The sequence below is a fragment of the Budorcas taxicolor genome, chromosome 5 (assembly GCF_023091745.1).
Source record: "Budorcas taxicolor isolate Tak-1 chromosome 5, Takin1.1, whole genome shotgun sequence".
NCBI lineage: Eukaryota > Metazoa > Chordata > Mammalia > Artiodactyla > Bovidae > Budorcas > Budorcas taxicolor.
In genome coordinates, this window is record NC_068914.1 from 151,613,103 (window position 1) to 151,640,658 (window position 27,556).

Sequence of the window (27,556 nt, forward strand, 5' to 3'; positions counted from 1 at the left end):
CGGGTGGCACTTAGCATGGGTCTGTTCACAGCACAGACTTTAACTTGGCAGGACTCAAACACCATCTTTCCTGTAGGTCTTGTTAGGACTTGGTTTTCTTTTTTTTTTTTCCATTTAAAAAAATATTTATTTATTTATTTTTGGCTGTGCTGAGTCTTCGTTGCTGCACGCAGGCTTTTCTCTAGTTGCGACGAGGCGGGGGCTCCTCTCCATTGCAGTGCAAGGGCTTCTCGCAGCAGTGGCTTCTCCTGCTGTGGAGCGCACGCTCGAGGGCGTACCAGCTACAGTAGTTGCGGCTCATGGGCTCACTAGTTGCGGCTCCCGGGCCCTAGAGCACAGGCTTCTGTAGTCGTGGTGCACAGGCTTGGTTGCTGCGGCAGCATGGGGGATCTTCCAGACCAGGGATTCAACCCGTGTCCCTTGCATCGGCAGGCAGATTCTTAACCACTTAACCACCAATGAATAATTACTTACTAATGCTCTAGCGGTGTTAATTTCCTGTTGTCGGAATCTGTGCTATGGGAAGTTCAGTTTCATATTTTATTAGGCTGTGTTTAGAAGAGGTCTTACTCAAGGGGCAGAGGGACACCCAGGGCCTGGGAGCAGGAATAATTCCGGGGCTTCGACACAGTGTCCAGGCCACCTAGCGTTGGCCCCCCCAGGGATGTTTTCTTTCAGTCCTGATCCCTGATCTTTTCTCCACACATGCCTCCCAGTGGATGGGTCCCATGGTCTCTGGAGGTCTCTGACCCCTGCTTCTCCACATGTGGTCATTTCCGAGCTGCAGGAGCCTGTGGGCACCTCTCATGTCACGTTCTCGGCGTGTGCCCCGGGAACAGTTTCCGCCAGCTCCGTGGTAGCCGTACATCCTGTGTTCAGGCTCAGGGTGTGGGAGGCAGGTGAGAAGAAATGCTTCATGACACAGATTCACGGACCCACGAGGGTCTCCGCTTGCTGGCTTTCGGCCACCCCTTTCCAGGCTCTGCAACCAAGCACGCTTTCTTCTCCTAATTTCTTTTGGCATCTTTTCCTCACCATGCTGTTCAATGCAGTGGAGTTAGCCACTCAAAATGCCAAAGATGCTGTAACCTGAGGGGTTCTTTGAAACAGATGACTTAATTCGAGGACTCTTTATTCTACTTTGTGGCAAAATGCTATGCTAGGTGCTGCTGAAGCAGACACGGCTAAGACAATCCCTGCCTTGAAGGAGAAACAAAGAAAGCAAAGACATATGTTACGGGGCAGAGGCATTTTTTTACCACGGATACCTGGGGAGTGGCATTGAACTTGTCTGAACTTCAACTTCCTCGTTTCTGAAGGAGGCTGAGAACTCACTTTGAGGGGTCATTGTGAGGTTGTTTAAGAAGGAAGTACAACTAGTCTCCTGTCAATGTATTTGTTTTGTCTTCTCTAATGGCTCCCAGGACGTTGGAATATGAACTTCATTGTGCTGTTTGGACTTAGCTACTCTCTCAGTGGAATGAGCCAGTATTTCTTGGAGCCTGGGGGCTCCGTGAGAAAATTGTTGCTGTTCAGTGGCTAATTGTGTCCTGCTCTTTGCGACCCAGTGGACTGTAGCACACCAGGCTTCCCTGTCCTTCACCATCTCCCAGAGCTTGCTCAAACTCATGTCCATCGAGGCGATGATGCCAGCCGACCATCTCATCCTCTGTTGTCCCCTTCTGCTCCTGCCCTCAATCTTTCCCAGCATCAGTCTTTTCCAATGAGTCAGCTCTTCACATCAGGTGGCCAAAGTACTGGAGCTTCAGCTTCAGCGTCAGTCCTTCCAGTGAACACTCCTATGACACGAGGCCTTTTAGACAGCCCCAGGAAATGATGGATGTCTACCTCTCTTGCTTTGTGGTGTCTCCTGTCGGTTCCAAGGGAGCTGTCCCTTCCTCTCGCCCCGGTGCCTTGTTTGGCCTGTGATGACTATCTCAGTAGGAAATGGCCCAGCTTCACCAGGGTGCCTTCCTGTCTTAGGTCCCACGAGCCCTTTGGTTATCACTTTGCAATAAAGTATGGAATGCTGGTCAATCCTCCAATGACATTGTGTTTACTAGTGTGAAATGTGCTAATATATTCTGTTGTGCTATTCTCACGCCCCTCTGGGGACTACAGTCTCTCTGATTTGGTGTGTCATCTTTTTTGGAAGCATTTAAACAGCAGCGAGCCTCAGCGCGTGAGGCACCAACAGTGGACCCTGCTCAGCTGAAGTGACAACAGTGGGAACAATGGTGACCAGATTCTCTCATTCAGAAGCAGGGACAGTTCTGTCACTGAAGTGTGCCTGGCTGACAGCACTGAAATTCGCATTTCAGAGTTGTTAGGCTGTGATAGAATGTCCTGGAGTGTCGACTTTGACGGACGGTGGCTTCCTAGAACCGTGTGCTTTGTGCAGAAGGACTGAGAAGCCTGGCCACCACTCTCCGTCCACAGAAGGGATGCAAGGAGGAGGAGGATGAAGGGAGGAGGGGTGCAGGGAGAAGGGGGGGGGTGCAGGGGGAGGGATGCAGGGAGCAGGGGGTGCAAGGAGGAGGAGGGAGGCCTTGCCGGCTGGGAGGCTCCTTGCCCATATGGCCCCCAGCTGCTGGGTGGCTCTCTGGCGAGTCCCTCACCCAGATGTTTACTCAGCACCCAGGCCAGGCTCTGGCTGACTCTTAAACATCCCAATAACGGAAACCATCTCAGAGGAGGCTGTGTTTTCAGCCAGTGGCTGAGGTCGGCAATGGCTCTGACAGTCCAGATAGTTACTGGACGTGCAGGAGGTGCAGACAGCCCAGGAGGATCGGAGGCTGATTCTGATTTCCCTGCAGACTGTGAGGTGCTGGGAGTTGCCCCACCCGTCCTTCTGGACTGCACTTGCCACTTGTAACTGGGGAGGATGGTAGATTCCACACAGGCGGTTGAGCTTCAGAAAGTTGAACAGAGGACAAACTCAGCTAAAAGTGCTGTGGCCAAGTGGGAGTCGTGGTTCTCTCTGGGAGATGGGTTTTGTTTGTTTTCATTGAAGTACAGTTGATTTACAAAGTTGTGTTAGTTTCTAGGTGATAGAGTTTTCAAAAGTATTTGCTCATTTATTTGGCTGTGCCAGGTTTTAGATGCAGCATGTGGGATCCAGTTTCCACATCAGGGATGGAACCCAGGCCCGCTGCAGTGGGAGCGCAGAGTCTTAGCCGCTGGACCACCAGGGAAGTTCCACGTGATAGAATTTGAAGTGCTGTTTCTTCCCGTTTCTAATTCTTAGTTTCTAATGTTTCTGACAGTGAGCATGTAATAAAGTAAAACCCAAAAGTTACTTTTAATGATGCAAATGCTAATTAATTGTGATAAAAACTTTAAAATATGTAGTGTGTCCTAGAATAACAGGTTTCTTACTTGAATTTGGTCAATCACATCTTCTTGGTGTATGGCTTTTTGTTTGTTTGCTTTTGTTTTTTGAGCTCTTCTTGGTGTATTGAAAGGAAGCTGGGAATGCCAGTTGTTAGACCAGTGTTAATAGTTACTGTTGGTGGTGACACATAAGGTAAATGAAAGGGCAGTGTCCCTGGTCGCTGTGACCCCATGGACTGTAGCCCACCAGGCTCCTCTGCCCATGGGATTTCCCAGGCAAGAATACTGGAGTGGTTGCCATTTCCTTCTCCAGGGGATCTTCCCGACCCAGGGATGGAACCCGTGTATCTTGCACCTTCTGCATTGGATTCTTTACTGCTAGTGCCACCTGGGAGACTCTCAAACTGGGTAGGAGAAAGCAGAATGCTTTCCTTTCAGCACGGAATCTGGAAGCATAAGAACTTGGCAACTTGGGGAGCTGAAAAGCTTTGTGTTCTTATAGAGTCTCCTGGGGGGAAAAGAAATCCATGTATTCAGTTACCTGATAGGTTCACAGACGTTATTGCAGCAACTCGCACGTGATGTGAGATTCACCCTTGTAACCACTTTTCGGTGAACAGTTCTGCGGCTGGAAGTACACTCACACTGTCGGGCACTGTCACCACCATCACATCCAGAACTTTCTCATCTTCCCAAGCTGAGACTCGGTCTCCGTTCAACCCCAGCTCCCCCTCCGCTCCCCCAGCCCGAGGCAGCCACCCGCTGCTTTCTGGCTCTGTGAACTCACCTGTTCTTGGGACCTCAGATAAGTGGGATCGTGCTGCCCTCGTCCTTTTGAGCCTGGCTCGTTTCTCTCAGCGCAAGGTCCTCAAGGCTCATCCATGTGTCACTGTGTGCATGTACCGTATTTCGTTTATCCAGTCATCCATCAGTGGAAGAGTATTGTTTTTTAAAGTTTCTCTAGTTAAGGTCTTCAACATTAAAAAAAAAAAAGAAAAAATTACCCAACCATGTGCCTGTCTGAAGTGCCCTGATGATCTGATTCATCTCTGTGTTCCTAGGGCAGTGCCAGCCGGTCAGCAACGTGTCGAATGAGTGAGCAGACAAATCAATCCGCTGGTGCTTTGATTCAAATATTTGCCCAGGAGTCAGATCCCAGCCCTTCGCCTGAACCCCGTTTTCTGGGCTACAGATCAGTAGTTCTCTGAGTGTTCTCACCTGTGACAGGAGGGAGGTAATACTTGCTACTAGGTTCTCTGCTTGATGCTGTGCTCTTTGAGCTTGTCAGGTGAGGGTTGCTGTTGAAACAGCCAGGATTAACAATGCACTTTTTTCCCCCCCTAGAATGTTCTTATGAATTTAAGAAATTAAAAAGCTACTCCATTTAAAACCATTCAAGACTTTCCGTGGATTTATGTTTTTTAAAAAAAAGAAAGAGGGCTTGCCTGGTGGTCCAGTGGTTAAGAGTCTGCCTTGCAATGCAGGGGACACAGGTTTGATCCCTAGTTCAGGGAAGATCCTACATGTCATAACGCAACTCAGCCCATGCACCCCAACTACTGAGCCTGTGCTTTAGAGCCCAGGAGCTGCAACTACTGAGCCCCTGGGCTGCAACCACTGAAGCTCATGTGCCCTAGAGCCCGTGCTCTGCAACAGGAGAAGCCACTGCAATGAGAAGCCTGTGCAGCACAGCCAGAGAGTAGCCCCTACTCTCTGCAACTAAAGAAAGGTTGCATGCAGCAACAAAGCCCCAGCGCAGCTCAAATAACTAACATAAATAAGCAAGATTATTTAAAAAAAGAGATAAAGACCCAGGGACTTCCTAGGTGGTCCAGTGACTAAGACTCCTCCCTCTCGAGGCAGAGGCTCCGGTTCCATCCCTGGTCTGGGAGTTAAATCCCGCTTGTCACAACTAAAATCAAAGATCCCTCATGCCTCAAGTAACATCCAGCACAGCCCAATAAATATTAAAACACACACACACAGAAAGAAAAGAAAGAACCGTAGTTACCTGGGCAGGGAATAATGTGACACGTGTGAGACCTGCATCCCGGTCCAGGTGTGCCGCAGCTGCGTCCTCCTCCTGAGCTTGGGCCACTGGTCACATCCTCTCTCCTTCCTCTGTTCTTTTCTGAGACCCTAAACTACACTCTTTTCTTCTCCTATATAATTTTTTCTGACTGTATCTGGTCTGTTCTCTCTGGATGGACGATTCCTGAAGCTTTATCTCTGCCCAGACTTCCCTCCCAAGGGTCCCTCCTGTGTCAGCTACCTCTCGGGGTCTCTCCCTGAGATGTCCCCTCATCTGGGAACTTCAGTCCCACCACACGTCCCATTGTGCTCCCCAAGAATCCCTCTTTATGCCTCCTGGTCCCCCGACATCTCATGAACTACCCAGCACATATTTATGGACACTGGATGATACTCAGCAAGGGGTTCCCGGCACCCCTGGGTGCATAATTAACTGGTTAACCCTGAAGTCCAGAAAATGGGCAGGCAGGGCTTGACTCCACAACCTCCCTCTGCTGCTTCTGCCACTACTGCTCACATCGCTTTCCAGGGGCTGTAGCGACTGAGCACCAGCACCAAGCTGGGGGCTGAAATAGACACAAATTCTATCAATCATCTCCCAATCCAGAGGCTGGTGGTCTGAGATCAAAGCTTCTTCTGGATGGGCTCCTCTGAGGCCATGGGGGATGGGGCGGGATCTGTCCAGGCCCCGTCCCTGCTCCTGGTGGTTGGCAGCAGTCTGCAGGTTCTTGGATTATAGACTCACACTCTGATCCCCCCACCTTCCCCTGGCACCCCACCTCGTGTCTCTGCATCGTTTCCCCCCCACCAGGCATGTCTGTCTGTGTCCTGATTTCCCCCTTTCATAAGGACACCAGTCACATTGGATTAAAGCCCATCGTAATGATCTCGCTTTAAGTTGATCACCTCTATAAAGATCCTATTTCCAAATAAGTTTACACAGTGAATGAATGAATGAATGAGTGTGTGAAGCTGGTCTCAACCCACCTCTCCGACCTCTCCCATCATTCCCACTCAAGGGCTTTGTCTTCCGGCCAGGCGTTTGGCTTCTCGGCCTCGAGCCCGGGTTCCAGTTCCCACCCTTGTCCCCACTCAGCTCCACTTCCATGATGGTCCCATCCACCCAGCTCCCAACACTCACAGCCCCTGCTTGGGGCCTGTTCTGTGGGGCCTTAGCTTCAGCTTCTGTTACAGCGATCTATCACGGGACCTCACCGTTAAGAGTGATCTTACGGTGGACCGAGACCAAGATGTCTGTGTTGGATTGATTCCTTGGGATGTTTTGAGAATCCTGGCAGATCCCGGAGCCCCACCCACAGGGGTTCTGATCGGCAGGTCTGGGAAAGTACCCAGCGACTTTTACTTTTAAACACTCCTCAAGGGGGACATCCCTGGTGGTCTAGTAGTTGCAAATCCGCTTGCCAAAGCAGGAGACATGGGTATGATCCCTGGATCAGAAAGATCCCTGGGAGAAGGGAATGCACCCACTCCAGTGTTCTTGCCTGGAGAATCCCATGGACAGAGGAGCCTGGCGGGCTAGAGTCCATGGGGCTGCACAGAGTCAGACACGACTGAGTGACTGAGCTGCCACCACCACCACCATGTGGTACGGCGGTGTTGAAAAGCCCCTGGTGTTTAGACCCTGGCTGGCTTCTCAGCCTTAGCTGAGCCTGGCCACCCCTTGAGGTCAGACGTGTCACAGAACACACGGTCCCCTTACCACTCCCAGGCGTGTGTGTGCGTGACTCAGTGCTAACAAGTGCTTTCACAATTATTTCATCCTCTCTCCCTTGTTTTCTTTGTGCTGTTAAATTTCCCTCCCTTTGCAAGGTAAGAAGTGCCAGGAGACCAGGGCAAGAGTTCAGGGAGCGTCCCAGCGTGAACTGTTCTAGTACCAGGTTCCAAGTGCAAGCTGATGGTTGAGAAACCCGAGTAGGGGGTGCACCGGCCCCCACACACCTGTCCCTGCCCCAACCCCTGCATGGCAGGCCGGGTCCCTCTGTACACGGGGTCTGGTGCCCCTCTGTGCCGAGGGCCGGGTCCCTCTGTACCCAGGGCCCGGCGCATCCCCGACACAGTGTCTGGAGATGACAGGGCTCCAATTCTGGCTGTCGAGCGTGAAAGGCAGATCTGAGGAGCCGCCTCAGAGTCTCAAGTTTGTCATCTGAAATGTTTCTGTTATTTTTTTTCTTTGCAGTTCGATGTTTTGCTTGGATCTTGGCCTTGAGTTTATACCCTGTATGGACGGCTTCCTCGTTCCTGCAATCTCCCTTTCATTGCAGTTGCTCTCGCGACTGGTCCTTCCTGAAACTGCAGCGCTCCCCTCCCCTCAACCCCCTTCCAGGGATGCAGGGATGAGTCAGAGGGACCCCTGGTTCCAGGAGCCTTCACAGGGTGCCAACCCCCATCCCATACCCACCTCTGCCTGCCCCTGTTTCATATATGCACGTACATCTCTTTCCACTTCTCATATCTTCTCTTCTTTTGAACTGCCTTGGACAGTATTGCTTTAGTAAGTCTTCCAGTGGGCTGCCCAGGTGGCTCGGTGGTAGAGAATTTGCCTGCCAAGCAGGAGACTTGGGTTTGATCCCTGGGTCGGGAAGATCCCCTGGAGGAGGAACTGGCAACACACTGCAGTGTTCTTCCCTGGAGAATTCCATGGACAGAGGAGCCTGGCAGGGCACAGTCCATGGGGTTGCAAAAGAGTCGGACGTGACTTAGCAACTAAAACAACAAGTCATCCAGTCTTGTCAATAATCCAGCTCCTTACTGATGAAGCTGGGGTCTCAGAGCCCATCCCAGAGAGGGGGCCTGTGGGGGCCATGGGGGCTCTAGGGGCCCTGAGCCAGGGTAGCAAATTGCATATCTTATCTGACTGCCTGGGGAGGGAAGTGGAGCAGGGGATGGACTCCTCAGGGTCCTGGCTGGGGTGTCCCCATGATGGATTCTGTGACATCTGGCCATGTTTCTGGTGGAGGGCTTGGATGTCCACTGCTGTCTGGATGATCAAATCTTCCAATACAGGCCAACAGATACAATACAGGCAAATCTCTCCACAGTAAAACTCAAAACACTATCCAGATTCTTTAGTAGTTTAGTACTAAACGCTCGCTGATTAAATTTTACTGGAGTTTGTAGACCATGAGCTGGGTTTGAAAAAAATTTTTTTTTTTTTTTTTTTTTTTGCTGATAATGTGTCTAATGGAATCTGACCTATGTTACCTCTGCCAGAGGGAATTCACAGTTACCGATCGGAGTTAATGTGGCACAAAGAACTGAAAAGTTATCCTCAGGGAATGAGCAGGGGTGAGTCTCTAATGAGGACAGAGTCAGTCATTTTTGTGGCTTAATGTTGCCACATGGAATTCAGGAGGTTCAGAATAGATTCGCAAAGACAGGGTGTTCCCGTGGAAAGGGCAGAGAATTCAGCCTCAGGGGATTGGACTGGTCACTAACTCCGGGACCTGGAAACGGGCCTGACCTCCCTGTGGACCCATTTCCTTGTCTAACATAGAGGACTGCCTGGGCTAGACAAGTGGTTTATGAAAACAGTTCTTACTGAGGGGCCAGTTTGGAGGTCTCTTCCCCTCCCCAAGTTTCAACTACACACGTAATTTTTATTTCTTTTGCATCAGCACACGATTTCTCTAGAAAAGCAGGCTTCTATTTCTTAAAAAAATAAATAATAAGTTTAAAGCCAGGGGACTGGATAATCACTACCTCTAAATCTTGGTGATTCAGTATGAGGTCTGCCATCAAACTGTCCAAGATGGATGGTGTCCTCATGTTTTCAGGAAGGCTCCCTAAGCTACAGGTCGGAGCCCACCAGGCTTGCACTAGGGAAGTTCATGCCCTGGGACCCTTACACTAGAGACCAAACCAGAAGCCCCACTGGGGACTCTCCTGGTGGTCCAGTGGTTGAGAATCTGCCTTCCAAGGCAGGGGAAGTGGGTTTGATCCCTGGTCAGGGAACTAAGATCCCACATGCCATTGAGCAACTGAGCCCGCGTGCCACAATTAGAGAGTCCGTGCACCACAAATGAAACCCCATATGACGTAACAAAAATCCGGCATACCACAGCTAGACCTGACCCAACCAAACACATCAATAAGGCCCACTGGGCAGCAGGAAGGGGAGAGCTTTCAGGGTCCTTAGACTGTGCTTAAACAGCAGTTTCTGGAACAATCGAAAGAGACAAGGTTTCTCCAGCCCTGTGGCCATCAGAGCTGGACTGACAGCTGGTAGAGAGCTTGGAGGAGAATGTTACTGAATGGTGCACCTTCCTCAGCTGTGTCCTGTGGAATCCAGGCCCTGTGGCTATGAAATATGGACCAAAAGAGGATGATGGATCAAACTGACCGGGTGACTTGAAGAGAGGCAGCGAGAACGGCAATGGCGGGACGAGATTTGCTCAAGATCAGGCTGACCTCCTGTTGATGTCTTTGGTCCCCAGCAATACTCTGTCCAGCCATGTCTGCCTGGTCCTGACTGGCCACAGCCCCGGGGTTTCCCCTGAGCACTTCTGTCTAATTCCAGCAAAATCAAGACCATCAAGATGTTTGCTAGGAGTTCACTGGAGAAGTTACGGGCTCTTTTACAAGTTGTCTTTGATGAACTCAATAGTGTATTTAAAAGTATTTTTAGGTCCATCGTGGTAAACAAATTACTTCTGAACTAGATGGGAAAGATCTAAACACACCATCTAAGTACAACAGTTAGTATCAAAGTATATATCTCTGTTTGTCTTTTATCTGCCCTTAGGAATCTGTACAACAAATGTGAACAGACTCTGGACTCTAAGAATAATATTTTCTATGCACATATATGGACAGATAAGCAAAACCTCAAGGGAGGAAAAAAAACTTCTATTAAAATAAAAATAAAGATCCCCCACGGCTTTGACCTCCTTTGCTCCCTAGAGTTCCTTTATTCCACTTTGAGATGAAAGTAGTTCAGTTTCTCAGGAGATGCTGATTAAAAGTTGAACAAAAAGTCAGTCTAGACAGACTCATTTATCTACCTATCTGCCTGCCTGCCTGGCCCTGATACAAGCACAGATCTTTGTTTAGGACTGGAGGACTTTGCTTTTTTAAAAATTTTATTTGTTTATTTATTTGGCCACACAAGATTCTTAATTGTGGCATGCAGAATCTTTAGTTGTAGCATAGGAGATCTAGTTTCCTGACCAGGGATTGAACCTAGGACCTCTGCCTTGGGAGTATGGAGTCTTAGCCAGTGGACCGCCAGGGTAGCCCCTAAAGGCACTTTGAATAAACACTCACAGGGGCACTGGGACCATGTTCTCCGCCTCATTGCCCTTGTGGCTCCCAGATTTTCTGGGATCTGGTGGGCCCTCTCCATCCCCAGCACTGGCGTCCTTGCCCCCAGAGCTGCTGTTGGCTTCTGTCCAGCCACGTCTGGCTTGGAGCAGGCGGTCCTGGGAGCCCACGAAGGTACCTGGCGGCCCCCCCAAGAGCAGCAGTGAGTGAGCTGGGCTGGAGTTTCCTGCATGTTGAGGAAGGTAAGGGCAGGGTTGCGGTCCTCGGGACAGCATCTCGGATCCTGGGACTCACTGAGCCCTGGGTTCAGGCTGGGTTCGAGCCCTGAACCTTCTTCCTCTCCGGGATCTTGGGGCAATGGGGTCCTGGCCGCAGGGACCCTGTGCCCCGGGCTTCTGTCCACTCAGAGATGCCCATGGAGATAGTGTGCCCTGCACAGCCAGCAAGGTTCTGTCTACATTTCACTGGCTTCCAGCGGCAGGAGGAACCCTTACATTGTTCCTTTCCTTCTCACAAATGCTTTCTCTAATAAAACAGAATGACCGGAGGGGCCAGGGACAACGCAAACCGTCTTGGACGTCAGGGACCTGGGCCAGCCTGGCCTCCCGTAAGGCTTTTAGCTTGTGCATTGCTGACAAAGTCCAGCCTAGCCTGGCTGACCTGAGGGAGCAGCTGGGGCTGGAGGGAACTTGGCGGTAGACTGCGTGAACTTCAGCTCCCTTCCTGGGCTGCAGCCCGGCCTCCTGCACCGAGCCCTCCTGGTAGCAGGGACCCCCCTCTCTGACTTTGTTTCCCCGAAAACACAGGAGGCACTCCCGCATGGGCCCCCAGGTCCTGGCTGCAGTGCAGAGCAGTCTGGTGCAGGTTGGAGGTGGCTCCCAGTTCAGCCTCTTCCTTCTCCCCCACTGAGAAGGGGCCTCCATCCCCTGCCTGGCCCAGGGCCTCCACCACCATTGCTGCCAAATAAATATTTACTAAGCAAAGGAGAGCCTTGAGCCCACACTAATTTGTATTTTTAACAAGTCATTCATAAACTCTAGCATTTTAACTATTAGTTAGCAATTAATCCCAATAAACCAGCAGGCTCCTATGATGTGTACCCATGCTGTACAGGTTGGTCAGAAGGGATACTTGTCAGGGTTTTACAGACTCTTTAAGCGAGTTTAGCTCCATAAGTGATCAAGCTGGGTTCAGGCGTCATGGGCCCTGCGCTCGACTGTCACCTCCACATGGATGGACTCATTGTCCTTCCAGAGGGGACCTGGGAGAGGTTCTGGAGCAGGAGCCTGGGGGAAAGGGCTTCAGTGGCCCGATTACTCTGGACCCTCTGGGGGTCTCACCCAGGCTGGCTAGTGCTTTATTTCAAGATCTTATACAGACCAAGGATAAGACTGAGTGCTCAGTTGCTCAGTTCTGTCCATCTCTTTGTGACCTCATGGGCTGTAGCTTGCCAGGCTCCTCTGTCCATGGGATTCTTCAGACAAGAATACTGGAGTGGGTTGCTATTTCCTCCTCTGGGGGATCTTCCCGGCCCAGGGATCAAACCCACATCTCCTGCGTCTGCATTGCAGGCAGATTCTTTACCCCCGAGTAACTGGGGAAGCCCCAAGGATAATATCATCAGCCCCAAAATGGGGGTATGTATCACCTCACTAGTGTTGGCAACTCTGAAAGCTGGAGTTGGGTCCAAAAGGATACGGTCACTGTCACCAGAGCCCCTGGGGGGAGGGACAAGGCTTCAGATGGAGGTCGAAGTGCAGCTTTGTCATCCAAAGTTTTCTATTCTGGATGATTTTTTTAAAAAAATATTCATTTCTTCGGTTGCTGTCAGGTCTTAATTGTGGCATGCAGGCTTAGTTGCCCTGTGGCATGTGGGATCTTAGTTCCTGGACCAGGGATCGAACTGTGTCCCCTGCATTGCAAGGCAGATTCTTATCCACTGGACCACCAGGAAAGTCTTATGGCTTATTTTTTTAACATATGTTTTGGTGGGGGTAGGGGGCTGTGCCAAGTCTTAGTTTCAGCACCCAGCATCTTTAGTTGAGGCATGCGAACTCTTAGTTGCAGCATGTGGGATCTGGTTCCCTGATCAGGGATGGAACCCAGGCTTCCTGTACTAGGAGTACGCAGTCTTAGCCACTGGACCCCCAGGGAAGTCCTGAAAGAGCGACTTTGAAAACAACTGATCTTTTGTTCCGCAGAGTTTGTTAAAAGGATGGAGAAGTGTAAGGAGAACGATGAATCCAAAAATGAGGGTGATAAGCCCAGGACTGCAGTAAACAGGCATTCTGGGCAGTGACTCAGGAAGTGTGTCAGGGGAGGAGGCTTTGAGAGCCCTCCCGTGAAAGGCAGGCTTCTCTTGTGATTTGCTCTTATTTCGGGAGTCAGGCCCCCTCAAGCTCTGCTTCAGAGGTGGTCCCCTGTCTCCTGCCATGCACTTTCTCAAAGTTCATCTTCTTCTCCAGCAGGGTGAAGATTATTCATTCATTCCTGGAGAAGGCTGTTGAGTTTTGATAACAAGCAGCAGTGATTCTGCAAGCCTGTTTGTCATGATCTGGGTCAAGGACCCCAGCGGATCCAGACAGACTGTGGTCCCTTTCTCCTGTCATACCCACCAAAGGCACTAGGAGGGCCAACATCAAATACTCGGTCGAATCTGCGCCGTGTTAGGTGTAATATCCTAAATGTAATCGTCATGTTTCTCCCCATCTACTTTTTGATCATTTAAGGTCTTTCTGCAGGACCGTTGGAAAATCAATGAGGCAGAATTTGTTGGCAAGTCGTTTATACTAATGAAAACAGGCCAGGGTTGTTGTCTTGCTGTTAGTAGTTGTTGTTTGTTTGTTTTGACCAAAGTCATTTCAGCGACTTTGAAGAAAGGATCTGAAAATGATCACTCAGCCTGGTATTTATTTTGAAATATATGCTGACCTCTACCTCTCAGAGCCAAACAGCCTAATCCTTGACCATCCCAGGGTGAGTTTAGGAATTTGCGATTGTGTCCTTTTGACTGGGGATCTGCATACATCACTAACCAGCTGGTCTGGAGGGATGAGGTTTCTCTAGGCTGAAATAGAAGGATGAAAACAGAAGGCCAACCGGAGATGTTCATCTTCAGCAGTTAATCTATAAGGAATATTCCTGTACGAATGATGTCGGAAAAGGTCCTTCCCAGTGCACAGGGAGGGCACATCCCCTTCCGTATTGTGCATTTCTCAACAAAGATCCCAAGTAGGCTGATAAGAATGGTGGACATCTTGCATTCTTATCCATGTTGTGCATTAGGAGTTTCTTGGATATTTGCTCAGAGTGAGGGGAAGGGTCAATGTATATAAATAAGGGGGAGGAGACCCGGCAAGACTGGGAACATGACCTCTGCCCTGCAAAGCCTGGGAAGCCCCCTGAATGCTTGCAATCCCCGCAGCGTATGGACCCTCCCCTCTGCACTCAGAGCAGGGTTAGAGGTTAATGAATGAGGGCTCTCCCCACACACGGGAGCCCGCCCCACCGTGGCTTTATAAATAGGGGCTTAAACGGGGGTCAGAATAGGGCCTGCGTGTTGCTTCCAGCCTCTCCCCGTCTCCCTGAAATCACAGTGTTCAAAGCTGCCCTCCTTCCTCCGGGGAAGGAGAGGTAAGACCCTGGGCGGCTGCCACCGGCCCCCTGCGTCTCCATCGGGGACCCAGCGGAAAACAAAGTGGGGAGGGCATCGCTGCCCCTATTCTTCTCCGTAATCCCTTCAAAAATAATTGCAGAGCCAACCTCTGGCCTCCAGCACATTTTCCACTTGATTAGAGGCCTTTGTGAAGTGGGAAGGGGACCCGCAGGCCTGGACATTGTGCAAGGCCTGAAATGTCCAGCTGGGGTTTTTTTCCATCAAAAGAGGATTTTAGTAAAACCGTTATCAGGGGCTTAGGGGAGCGGAGCCGCTGAGCCGAGCTACGCGTGGATTAGCACCAGCGGGCCGGGGGCAGGCTCCGGGAGGGCGGGAAGGTGTTGGCAGCCACTTACCCATAGGGTCTCCTCGGCAGCCCAGTGAGGTCCCCAGCAGGTGCAGGGGGAGGAGCAGATGGGGGAGAGGGGACTGACCCCCGGGCATGGGGGCTCCTCGTGGGGCTTTCTCTCCAGGCATCAGGGTCAGGAGGTGGCAAGAGGCTGTGGCCTGCCTGCTCCAGGTGGTGCCCACCCCGTCACCATCTCCACGGAGTCAGGGAGCAGGCGGCCCGGCCGGACAGACTACTTCAAGTGGCCCCTGTGTTTTGTGGGGAGGAGGGAGTGGACAGAGGGAGCCGAGGGGTGAGTGCACAGTGGGTGCGGCCGCCTGGCTTTGCTCACTGTGCCGGGGTCTGCGGGCCAGGGACCGAAGGATGACTCGCGCGTGCCGGCCAGACCTTCACAGCCAGGACAGGGCACAGAGGCCCCACTCCTGGGGGTTGAGGGTCAGAGTCCAGGCCAGTGGAGCTTCAGGACATAGGGGCCGTCACAACATCCCTAGGACACTGTCAGGCCGGCTGATTTTCCCTGCAGGATGGGAACACCTTTGTCCTGACAACAGTGAGGGCCTGGAGGGGGACAGCAGTGACTGAGGCCTGGGAGGGGGGGGACCCGACACCTTACAGGGACACCCAACACCTCACAGGGAGACCTCCCACCTCACAGAGAGACCCAACACCTCATAGGGGAACCCCTGACCTCACAGAGGGACCCAACACCTCACAGGGGGACACAACATCTTTCAGGGGGACCCCTCACCTCACAGGGGGACCCCTCACCTCACAGGGGTCCCGACACCTCTCAGGGGGACCCCTCACCTCACAGGGAGACCCAACACCTCACAGGGGTCCCGACACCTCTCAGGAGAACCCCTCACCTCACAAGGGGATCCCTCACCTCACAGAGGGAACCAACACCTCTCAAGGGAACACCTCACCTCACAGGGGGACCCAACACCTCTCATGGGGACCCCTCACCTCACAGGGGGACCCCTCACCTCACAAGGGGACCCGACACCTCACGGGGGACCCCTCACTTCACAGGGGGACCCCTCACCTCACAGGGGTCCCGACACCTCTCAGGGGGACCCCTCACCTCACAGAGGGAGGGACTCAACACCTCACAGGGGTCCCGACATTTCTCAGGGGAACCCCTCACCTCACAGGGAGACCCAACACCTCACAGGGGTCCCAACACCTCTCAGGAGAATCCCTCACCTCACAAGGGGATCCCTCACCTCACAGAGGGAACCAACACCTCACAGGGGGACCTGACACCTCTCAGGGGAACCCCTCACCTCCCAGGGGGATCCCTCACCTCACAGGGGGACCCAACACCTCTCAGGGGAATCCCTCACCTCACAGGGGGGACCCTTCACCTCACAGGGGGACCCGACACCTCTCAGGGGGACCCCTCACCTCACAGGGGGACCCGACACCTCTCAGGGGAACCCCTCACCTCACGGGGGGGCCCTTCACCTCACAGGGGGACCTGACACCTCTCAGGGGGATCCCTCACCTCACAGAGGGACCCAACACCTCTCAGGGGGGCCCCTTACCTCACAGGGGGACCCAACACCTCACAGGGGGACCAGACACCTCTCAGGGGGACCCCTCACCTCACAAGGGGACCCAACACCTCTCAGGGGGACCCCTCACCTCACAGGGGGACCCAACACCTCTCAGGGATCCCGACACCTCACAGGGAGGACCCCCCACCTTATAAGGAGACCCACCACCTCACAGGGGAACATATCACTTTACTCCCAGCCTGGGAACTGTAGCTGGAATTTTTGTCTGGTGTCTGATTTGACACAACCAGAGAAGAAGGCCTCTCTTCTTGAAAACCCAAGCTCCCAGCCCCTTCTGGGGAGATGAGCAGCACCCCCAGCCCCTCTTGGGGACCAGGCTGGCTCTGCCCTTACCTCACCTGGTCCCCTCTGCTTAACCTGAGTGATCTGTGCCCTCTTTTCTTTATCTGGGTTCTTTCCCTGGATCTGTGTGTTCTGCGGGTCGCTGACAGTGATGTATTTTGGCCTGAGAGTCCACGGAGCTGCCCAGAGGGTTTCTGCTTTCGTTCAGCCTTCTCACTGGCAGGAGTGGTGATCAGCTGCAGGCCTGGGCCCTGAGTTCCAGAAGCTTCTCCTTTCTCTTCTCCCATTTCCTAACCAAAAACCACCTTGGTGTCACCAGGCTGGGGGCCGAGCCTCGTTAGGCTGGCCTGGCGAGGCACGGCCACCTCCCGGCTTCCACGCTTTTATCCCATGTCTGTGCCAGCTGCCCTTTGGAGCCTTGCTTCCATTGCTGCGGCCAGATGATCAAGACCAAGATGGCAGAAGCCCCCAGCGTGTCCCTCGTGTGGCATTTCATGGCTCAGAAGTTCTTTCTCCTTGTCTTACTTTCTGCTGCCTTTTCCTAATGCCTGTTTTCCCCAGGAGGAGTCTAGGAATGCGAGACCCTCGCTGCTTTATCAGGGCTTTTAATCGTTCTCACGTTCATGGGTTCCTTTAGAAGATACTCATTTTGATTAAAAAACAAACAAACGAAAGAATTGATACTCCCCAAATTTTAAAACAGTTGTTTCTTTTCCAAGGAGCTCTAGAATTTTTCATCACAAACAGTGCACTTCTATTTTTTTCTAGTTTTGTAGTTGAAAAAAGCCAGCACCTTTGCTCCTCCTGTTAAAATGGATATTTCCATGTATGAAGGTAAACATTTTCCCAGGTTGTTCTCCCCAACCCCCTGAATGCTGCTGCTGCTGCTAAGTCGCTTCAGTCGCGTCCGACTCTGTGCGACCCCATAGACGGCAGCCCACCAGGCTCCCCCGTCCCTGGGATTCTCCAGGCAAGAGTACTGGAGTGGGTTGCTATTGCCTTCTCCAACCCCCTGAATATGCCAATCTAATTTGTATATGATGGTCTTAAACTGAAATTAGACAGTGACATTTGGTTCCCGCCAGCGACATCAGGGAACCGTCCTCAGGGTGCATCTGATACCTGCTCCACGAACGGCGTGCCCGGGACGGGGATCCCTGACCCGGCTGAAACTGGAAAATTCCGTGTCATCTTTCTGGAGGGGTGAGGTTCTCCCGCTCTGAAGTTCTCTGTGGGGTGCTCAGAACTGGGCAGCAGTTCACAGACAACGCTGCCACCTGCTGGCCGGACGCAAAGCTCACAGGCGCCGTGGATAAAGATGGCCGTAGTCTCCACGTGGAAAACAAATACATAGAATTTTGTATGAATGGTACTTTACTTTTCTGCCCTCAAGTGAATCCTAGTGAACTTGGGGTAAAGGAAAGCATGAGGCCAGACCCCGGGCTCTGACACTGGTGTGGACATGGCCCAGGGGCATGGGGAGGGTGAACAGGTGGGAGAGGGTTTGAGGGAGAGGGGGTGGAGGTCCAGGAGCAACCCAGGAGGAGAGAATGACTTTCCACCCCTGCGTTTCACAAGGGGCCGCCCGTGACCTGTCTCCTAACTTGTGTGGACATGGTTTCGATTCTGAAGCAAGAAGGGGCGGGGCTGTTGCCCTGCTTACTGGAGTGCATTTCCAGTGGTGGTCCTGTGATCCTGTTGAGAACTGGACCCTCCTGTGTGGAGGAAAGATAGACCAGCTGCCTCTCCCGTGGGTCACGCTGTTCTGTCGCCCCTTGACAGGCATCTGGACTTCAGGGAGCTGGAAAGCCCAGTTGTCCATCCTGTCTGGGCTCAAAACTCCCCAAGGCCTTTCTGTGCTTCCGGCGGCAGCAAACTGGGAGCTTGACAAAGTTCAGACCACGGAACTCAGCCTTACTGTTTTCACAGATCTCTTAAAGATTCTAAAGATTGTCCATTTGAAATGAATTAGAAGAGCTAGAAATTGTCACTTTAATTAGGTATTTTCATATGGTTTGCTCAAGGCACACTTGTTGGCCCTTTTGCTTTTCTTTTTGGTAGTTCATAGCAGTAGGGTTTGAGCCATGAAGTTAAAGTTTAAAATGTGCTATGCCTTTTTAATATTTTTTTCTTTTCTTTTTGGTAGTTCATAGCAGTAGGGTTTGAGCCATGAAGTTAAAGTTTAAAATGTGCTATGCTAAGTTGCTTCAGTCATGTCCGACTCTTTACCACCCCATGGACTGTAGCCCACCAGCCTCCTCTTATCCATAGTGATACTCCGGACAGAAATACTGGAGTGAGTTGCCATTTCCTACTCCAGGAGATTTTCCTGACCCAGGGATCAAACTCAAGTCTCTTATGTCTCCTGAAAGCCATATGCAACTTGTCTTCCATCTGAGAAGGCTAAGAATTTGAGGTGTTTAGCTGTGACAATTCCCCTATTTTACCCATCTGTCAAATTTTGGCCTCAGTGATTTTACTAAAGATTCTGAGGAGTATCAGTACTAGTTTGGGGGTTCCTCTCTATTTAGAGACTATTTCTCAAAAAGCAGAATGGAAGTCAGTAGCTATTCCAACACAAACGTGCATGAGTGTCCATATAGAACTGCCCGTTTGGGGTAAAAATTTCCTAAGGAGAAACGTTATTACGGATGTTTGTAGTAGATACTTTCCTGGTCTTTTTAGACCAGGAAAACAATGCTTCCCAAGCCATGTGGAATCATTTCATGCTAGCTGTGAAAAATGAATCTGGACTCAACTCTTTCCCCGAGGTGCCATTCCCATTGCTCAGACCCTGATATGGGGGTGGGGGGGACGGTCTCCGCCAGCACTGTGAGCCTGGTTACGTCCACCAAGGAGTGCAAGACAGAAGTGTTGTCAATGGGAGCTACTAGACCCTTTTACTCTCAGGACAAGAGGGATCTGTAGGTAAAACACCTGGAAAGTCAAGACCCTTGATCCTTGAGTGGTAAGAACACAGCCCATGTTCCCACAACTCAGTTCTTTGTGAGTTGGGCAGCCCGGAGTGTGTGGCGTGTTGGGCTGTGACTTCTCAGTGTGGAGGTGTTTGCAGTGTCTGTGACACAGCAGTGCTGGGGGGCTGGCTCGTGTGCTGAAGGACAGCGGGGGACACACTGGGGGACCGGTACCCTAACCCCGTTGACCAACTCTTTACACAAGCTTTCCAGCTCCTTGCAAAATGCTGGACACAGCGTTTGAGTCTGCACAGTGTAACTTATTAACTAGTAATAATAACTTACAGGGGGCTTTCCTGGTGGCCCCATGGTTAGGACTCCACGCTTCCATTGCAGGGGGCATGGGTTAGATCACTGCTGGAGGAAATTTAGATCCCACATGCCACATGGAGAGGCCCCAAAATGAAAACTTTCAGCATTCAGGGTGCTTCCTCCGCTCAGCTCCTTCAGAAGTGGGACTGGGTGTCCGGTGTTGCTTAGCAACAGCTCAACAACCAGGATCTGGCTCCTCGCTGATGGGGAACGCCTGGGGCCATCACCTGGGCACAGTCTCTCACTCTCATCAAGCCTCCTTCCCCATTTCTAAAATGAAATGTCCAGTATCTACCAGATTTGGGAAAACAGGAATTGTGACACTGGGAAGCCGCACACGGTCCCAACTCCGTGCATCCGGGGGCGGCGTCCATGTCCCACTCGACTCTGCCCGGCATGTGTGACCGGGAGGCTGTTCACACTCATAGATGAAAGTGAACACACAAGGACATGGGGCATTTGTCCTTTACACAGAGTGGAAGGGTGACGAGCTCATAAAATGCTTTTAAGTCTTGTTTTAAGAAAGTATGTGCACGTCTCTGTGTTAATGAACAGGAGGTAGAAGAATTCCACGTGGATTCTGTTTTACTTGCAGGGGGTGGCGTTAACATACCCCATCTGGGGCTGTGTCTCCTGCTCTTGCCCCTAGACTGAAGGAGGGGCTGAGTGTGGTACCCAGCACTCGGTACAGGCAGCTCCAGCAGGCAATGTCAGAGCCACTCCTGGAAAAGACGAAAGGGCTGACACTGACCAGGTGTGGACATTTAAAGGTGCAATGTCTGGAAATACCCATCTTCTATCTGAGACCGAAATGTCTGCTCTTCTCCCAGCTGTGCACTCACCCTGGAGATATTCTAAGTTGTTAATAGTTGGCATGGATCCAAATATGAGGTCTTCTCTGTCTGATAACATTCACTTTTCAAAAACTGTCACTTGCTCCCCACTCTGAACAAGGAACTCGACAAGATGAGATAGAGGTGTGGCCCGGGCACTGGCTTCCGATTTCTAATCCTATGTTTCCCAGGATCCACAAAGCCCCAGCCCTGACTCCTCATGGGTCACGTTGGCACACAGTTTAGGTCTTGCCCTCTAGTAAAGGCACAGAATTAGCTTTTTAAAGGGGGTGACAACTGATGCAGGGTGGGTAGGGCAGCAGAGGGGCGACCACTGGCCCTGTGGCCACAGCAGGGTCCTGGGAGCAGAGGGGCTGCTGTCAGAAGCTGTAGGAGGTCTGGGTTTTGGTTACAAATCTGATCTCTCAATAAGAGGGTGTTATTCATGGCATCCGATCCCATCACTTCATGGCAAATGGATGGGGAAAAAGTGGAAACAGTGACAGATTTCATTTTCTTGGGCTCCAAAATCACTGGACGGTGATGGCAGCCATGAAATTAAAAGACACTTGCTCCTTGGAAGGAAAGCTATGACAAACCTAGATAGCGTATTAAAAATCAGAGCCATCACTTGGCCAACAAAGGTCCTTACAGTCAAAGCTATGGTTTTTACAGTAATCATGTATGGATGTGAGACAATAAAGAAGGCTGAGCACCGAAGAATTGATGCTTTTGAATTGTGGCACTGGAGAAGATTCTTGAGAGTCCCTTGAACTGCAAGGAGATCAAACTCCTCAATCCTAAAGGAAATCAACCCTGAGTATTCACTGGAAGGACTGATGCTGAAGTGCCAATACTTTGGCCACCTGATGTGAAGAGCCAACTCATTGGAAAAGACCCTGATGCTGGGAAAGACTGAAGGCAAATGGAGAAGAGGGCAGCAGAGGAGGGGATGATTAGCTAGCATCATGGACTCAATGGACGTGAATTTGCGCAAACTCCGTGAGATGGTGAAGGACAGGGAAGCCTGGCATGCTGCAGTCCATGGGGTCACCAAGAGTCAGACATGACTTAGTAATTGAACAACAAAATTCTTTGGGCTTCCCAGGGGGGACAGTGGTAAAAAATCTGCCTGCCAGATGGGGGTTCTATCTCTGGGTTGGGAAGATCCCCTGGAGGAGGAAATGGCAATCACTCCAGTATTCTTGCCTGGGAAATCCCATGGACAGAGGAGCCTGGCGGGCTACAGTCCATGGGGTTGCAAAGAGTTGGACACGACTCAGCACCAATTTTTTGTGAACACGGTGTTCCCTGAGGTCCTTGACCCTCTTCTCCGGCTTTGAAAACCTGAGTTCAAATTCTCTAAGTCAGAAGGAAAAGATTTTACTAATATTTGGAGATCAGCACCTGTCTAGTAGCCACTGTGGGAAGGTGAGGGGAGAGGGGGAAAGGCTGTGCTTTAGTTTGCATATCATATATCTCCATTTAAGAGAAGGCTCTTAGCTTTAAAAAGAAACTGCTGGGACCTCCCTGTTGGTCCAGTGGTTAAGATCTGCCTTGCTAATGCATGGGTTGTGGGTTCAATCCCTGGTCCCCCTGGTCAGGGAACTAAGATCCCACATGCTTCAGAGCAACTAAGCACATGTATGGTGCAAGTAAGACCCAACGTAGCCTAATAAATATATTAAAAAAAAAAAAAACTTCCATAAAAGGAACCTTTGCTTTTTCAGATCTCTGTTGGCTGATTTGAATCATGAAAGCATATGATCAGTTTGAATTTTCTGAACTATTTAAGGCTGTACCATAAGTTGAGCAAGCATCTTTGTCATTGCTGCCAAACTTGGAATGAATCAAGTGGGCCCCCCCACCCACCCCTACACCTTAGGATGAAAGAATTGGGCAGGAAGGAATCTGAGGAGGGGAGTTATTCCAGGATACCCAGCACTCTTAGCTAGGGGCCTGTCCTGGTCCTGGAGGGGCTGCAGGTGCTGTCTGAACCCCGCCCTCACTTAGGTCATCTTTTAAGCAGGCGTTTCAACGCTCTTGCCCCATGAATTGTGGATAAGCTGGGGGAACCCTTTCCCGACTGCCACCCAGACAGTTCCTACTGAGGTTTGTTGCTTCTAGACGATAAGGTTGACACTAAGTTCCTGTTTTGGTTTGTCAGTTCTGAAGTTTCAGCAAACACCCGAGCCAGGTTTTTTTCTGTTATTCTAAAAATTGCCCTGCAGTGCCTCTTAATGTGTGTACCACCCACAAATGACGTATCCACTCGAGTTCTAAGTGCTGCTCTTCTTTAAAAGCATCCCCTTCTATTCCCGTAGGTACGGTGAGGCCAAACCCACTCCTCCCTTTCAAGCGGTGCCCTGTGGCCTGAGCTTGTCCATCCTGGATTCAGGCAGCCAGCACTCACTTCTGGGAGGTCACCTTCCATGAAACCAAGGTGCAATCAGTATTTGATCCTTCTTGGGGAGCAGAAAGGGCCTGGACTCAGTGGCTGGCTGACTTAAGGTGAGCAGTATTCTTACCTGGAAAAGAGGGTACCTATCAGCAGGCCACTTTGAGGACTAGATGTGTACAGGCACAGGCAAAGCACAGCACAGGTTCTCAACCCCAATTCCTTTCTTTCCGTCCCAAAACGTTGAGGGATGGCAGTCGCCTCTGATGGAAGAAGGAGGTTTGTTCATTGTTTGCCAGAGATGCTCTGGATGGATTCTGAAGTATGCCCAATTCAGGATGAGGAACTAGGCCCCCGATCTTAACTTCCAAACATTAACTTACCAGCCTTGAATCAAGCTTATATTTAGCTTTGAAAGTAAAAAACAAACAGAGAAGCAGAAAAACCTTCCGGTTATAGTTGGCAGATTACTTTTCATATTAAATGAGAGGTGACCACAGAGTCTAAGACTTAGGAGGTGCCCAGATTTTTACTGGCTGAATCTGCACAGCCCTGCAGTCTCTTGGGAGAAAACCAGTCTGAGAACTCAACTGCTTGTGGGAGCTGTAGAGGCAAATGCTGAATCAGAAAGCTGACCCTGATTCAGAGTTCGTCCTCACCAGGGTTCACACATTTTTTCCCCAGGCAGTAAGCACTGTAACCTAAGAGGAAAGGGACAGATCCACACCTTCCCCAAAGAAAAGGAAGATGGATCTAGTGTCAGGCTCCATTAGACCCACTTGTGAAAGCTCTCCAAAAAGGAACAATGCTGCTTTTGTGATCGGCCTGAGCAGCGAGCTTGGAAACTTTACAAAACAATCTTCCCCAAGAGAAACCTGGTTCTTGCTCTCTTCCTGGAAAGAGGTGTGGATCCAGGAAAGTGCTGTGCTGCTCAGACCAGCATTTTCTGAGATCAGTATTAAAACCAGACAGGCGTATATGAAACCAGGAATATGAACAGCCTCACTACATACACTTCTGTTTCCACAGCCCAACCACAGGGTGTCAGATGATTTAGTTATTTATTGTCTCCTTGCTGGAATTGGTTGGTATTCTGCCCCAGTGCAGGCTAAGACCCCACCAGAGTGGATGGAGTGACCGCCTTCTTAAAATGCAAATGGGTAAGAACTCCAGGCCCGCCTCCTTCTTAAAATGCAAATAGGCAAGAACTCCAGGCCCGCCTCCCCACCGACTCTGGGGCTGGTGGAGAATGCTAAGGAGGGACCCGGTGCCCCCCTCCCCTGCCCACGGCTCCCTCTGAGGCTCAGTCCGCTCGCCTGAGTGCCCTTAACTTCCCCAACAACAATGGCCCTGATGCCCACCCCGCCCTCTCGCAGCCTCCCCCATACCCTCTAGGGATCAAGAAACCCATCCTTCTTTCCACTTCCACATCTCATGACCCATTTCTCAAACATGTCCCCTAGGTCTCATGTCCTTGTGGAGAAAAACTGGCCACCCTGGTGGAATTTTGACTCTTACAAAAGTTTCATTTTGTTCAGTTTCTTTAAATTTCCATGTTGTTGACAGTTCAGAAATGATATAAATCTCCATTCTAATCACATTTCTAGCAACAGAACATTTAGATGTCAGCAGTAAACTTTATACAGGATAAATTTTTCACCACAAGCTTACTCACACCACACAGGCTCCACCGAACCCTGCATCTTTTACTTCTGAGATGCAAACCCACCTCCTACTTTGGCCTGGACCCAAACACACACACTGCCTTAAAAATAATTCACAGATACAAGGCTTTTGGTTTTTTTTTTTCAAAAAACATACTTCATATTTCCTCTTTTATTATATAAATATCAGTTTAACCTTTTACTGTAAGAATATAAACGTTTTAAGAGGATCTTTGTTATTATTTATACAAATTCACAAACAGTACAATTAATTGATAAAGGTCTCTGGGTTTCTTTAACTCCATGGTCTCGCATGTTGCTGTGGAGGATTCTAAAAAAATAAACAAAACGAACAAAAAACTCCAACAGAAAAATATACATCCTACTCAGAAGTGATTTTTTTTTTTAAAGCCACAAGTCCCAACCCCCACCAAAATAAAGCAAGGCGTTTATTCCTCCATTTAGAAACAGAATTTTTTAAAAACCCACCAACACCTGTTTTATTAACAGAATAGAGATAAGACATGAATTTCAGTCTCCTCCCCTTCACACCAGGGCCGGAGGCCTCTCTAAGCCAATGCCAGTCCCAGCTCCTCTGCTCCCTACAGGAAGCCTCACTGTGACCTTTTCGTGGGGAAATGTGGAAGAGAGGGAGGGCAGGGCAGACTTTGCATATATAATCATCATTTTCAAGACACAATCTGCATCTCAGACAGACCAAACAAAAAAAAACAACCGTCCAACTCTCATGTCTCCCACACATTTGTGCTATAAATTAAGTCAAGATTTAGGAGCATGGGCTGAGTCCTCAAATGCTTACGGACAAGGATAAAAAGAAAAATAAGAGCCAGAAATGTGAAGTGGGAAACACTGGATGGATGGGGCTTGGGAAGAAGCCAAAACGAAAAAAGACGTACAAACCCAATGGGCATCTTTCCAGTCCAGGCACAAAAATGTTTCAGTCTCAAAATATCTCTCTTGTAGAATTCCAGGGCTTCAGAGAAAAAAGTAAACTAAAACGAGGTAGCCAGACATATATATGTGTGTGTATATATATATATAACTTATATATATATAATATATAGAATATACTCAGCAGAAAAAAAAGAGACAAGTGGATGTCAAGTTTCTTCAAAAAATAAAAAGAGACAATACGGATGAAATGAGCGTGAGTAGCAGAGTGCTGTCAGAGGAGCGACGAGGCGAGACTGGGATTAGTTACGAAGTGGAAGAAGGGTGAAAAGGCCGTTGTAGTTGGGTTTGCTTTTATACATTTCGAAATAAAAACCAGATCACAGTATTCAAATGAAAGCTTAAGTGAAGGCAGACATTTTCCTCAACTCCCCAGGGCTGGAGGGATTGCTCACTCCCACCCCCACCCCCACTTCCAGGCGCAGCTCGGACGCAGTAGCTCAGTCCCTCCTCCGGACCCCCGCCGGGAGGAGTGGGTGGTGGGCGGCGGGTCCATCTCCACACCCTCCGGGAACAGGAGAGGGGCGGGGGAGGGACCCCCCATCCCCGACACACGAGAAGGGAAGAGGGGAGGGGAGCCTGGGGGCTTCCGGTCATCGCCCCACCGCGTCCGCGGCCGGAGGGCGAACAGGGCGGGACTGGGGGTGGGCGGCGCGGGAGGGACGGGTGCTGCCGCCCTCACCTGACCTTCTCACTGTCCGTCATCTGCCAGAGGCCCAGGTTGAGTACCTTGAGGCACGGCAGCTGCGTGATGCGCTCCAGGCCGCGCTTGGTGATGCGGGTGCAGCCGTACAGGTCGATGCCGGTGAGTTGGCTCAGGTGCTCCGCGATCAGCTCCAGGCCCTTGTCCGTGATGCGCACGCACTGGCCGATGTTGAGCGTGCGCAGCCCGTGCATCTGCCGCACCATGCGGTTGATGCCGTCGTCGCTGATGTGGCAGGAGCAGAGGGACAGGGACTTGAGGCCGTCCAGCCCCTGCGCGATGTAAGCCAGGCTCTGGTCCCCCACTTTGTCGCAGAAGGACACGTCCAGCCCCGAGAGGCGCAGGCTGCCCATGGCCAGATGCATGATGCCCGTGTCGCTGATGTTGTCGCACGAGCGCAGATTGAGGCTGCGCAGGCTGCCCATGTGCGACAGGTGCAGGAGGCCGGCGTCCGAAATGCCCCCGCAGAAGCTGAGGTTGAGGAGCCTCAGGCCCGTCAGTCCCCGGGAGATGTGCTTCAGGGACAGGTCCGTGAGCTTCTGGCAGTCCTGCAGCGTGAGCTGCTCCAGGCCCAGGCAGCCCTCGGCCGCGCTGCGCGTCATGCCGGCCAGGTGCCCGATGCCCACGTCCGAGAGGTGGCGGCAGCTGCGGAGATTGAGGCTCTTGAGGCGCTGCAGGCCCCAGGCGATGAGCAGGAGGCCGGTGTTGGTGATGTTGCTGCAGCCGCCCAGCTCCAGCACCTCCAGGCCCTTGAGGTACTGGGCGATGCGGCCCAGGCTGCTGTCGGTGATCTGCTTGCAGAGGCTCAGGTTGAGCGCGCGCAGCGAGCCGATCTCCTGCACGAACGCGTGGCCCAGCCCGTTGTCGGTGAGGTTATAGCAGCCGCTGAGGTTGAGGCTCTCGATGTTGGCCATACCCTGGATCACGTAGCTGAGGCTGCGGCGCAAGCTCAGGATCTGCACCCGGCGGATGCCCCGGGCCTGCAGGCTGGGGAACAGCGACGGGTTGGCCCGGCGCAGGTGCAGCTTGGCCTCCACCCCCCGCCACACCGACTTGTGGTAGGCGGCGTCCCGCCAGGCCGTGCACACCTGCGCCGCGCGCCCCTTGTCGCGCACGTCCAGGTAGCCGAAGATCATGGCCAGCAGCTCGGGGAACAGGCACGAGATGTGCGTCTCCATCTTCCTCCCCG

The 27,556-nt window shown here is 51.3% G+C and overlaps 2 protein-coding genes across 3 annotated transcripts in view; one reads left to right on the top strand and one right to left on the bottom strand.

Annotated features, from left to right (window-relative positions):
- WNT5B (Wnt family member 5B) overlaps nt 1-27,556 on the top strand; it is an 85,264-nt gene that overhangs the window by 14,452 nt on the left and 43,256 nt on the right. The window contains exon 1 of one of the 2 annotated variants that reach the window (XM_052639374.1): nt 23,058-23,141. The exons of the other annotated variant lie outside the window; for it this stretch is intronic. The gene's annotated coding sequence lies outside the window, so the exon portion shown is untranslated. Of the gene's footprint in view, nt 1-23,057; nt 23,142-27,556 lie in introns of those variants that run through there. 2 annotated transcript variants of the gene reach the window in all.
- On the bottom strand, nt 25,729-27,545 carry FBXL14 (F-box and leucine rich repeat protein 14). Its single transcript, XM_052639376.1, has one exon. The coding sequence runs from the start codon at nt 27,543-27,545 to the stop codon at nt 26,343-26,345; it is 1,203 nt and encodes a 400-aa protein (XP_052495336.1). The 3' UTR covers nt 25,729-26,342.

Excerpts from the sequence above, each read along its gene's own strand:
- FBXL14 (XM_052639376.1), bottom strand. The coding sequence starts at position 27,545 with ATGGAGACGCACATCTCGTGCCTGTTCCCCGAGCTGCTGGCCATGATC.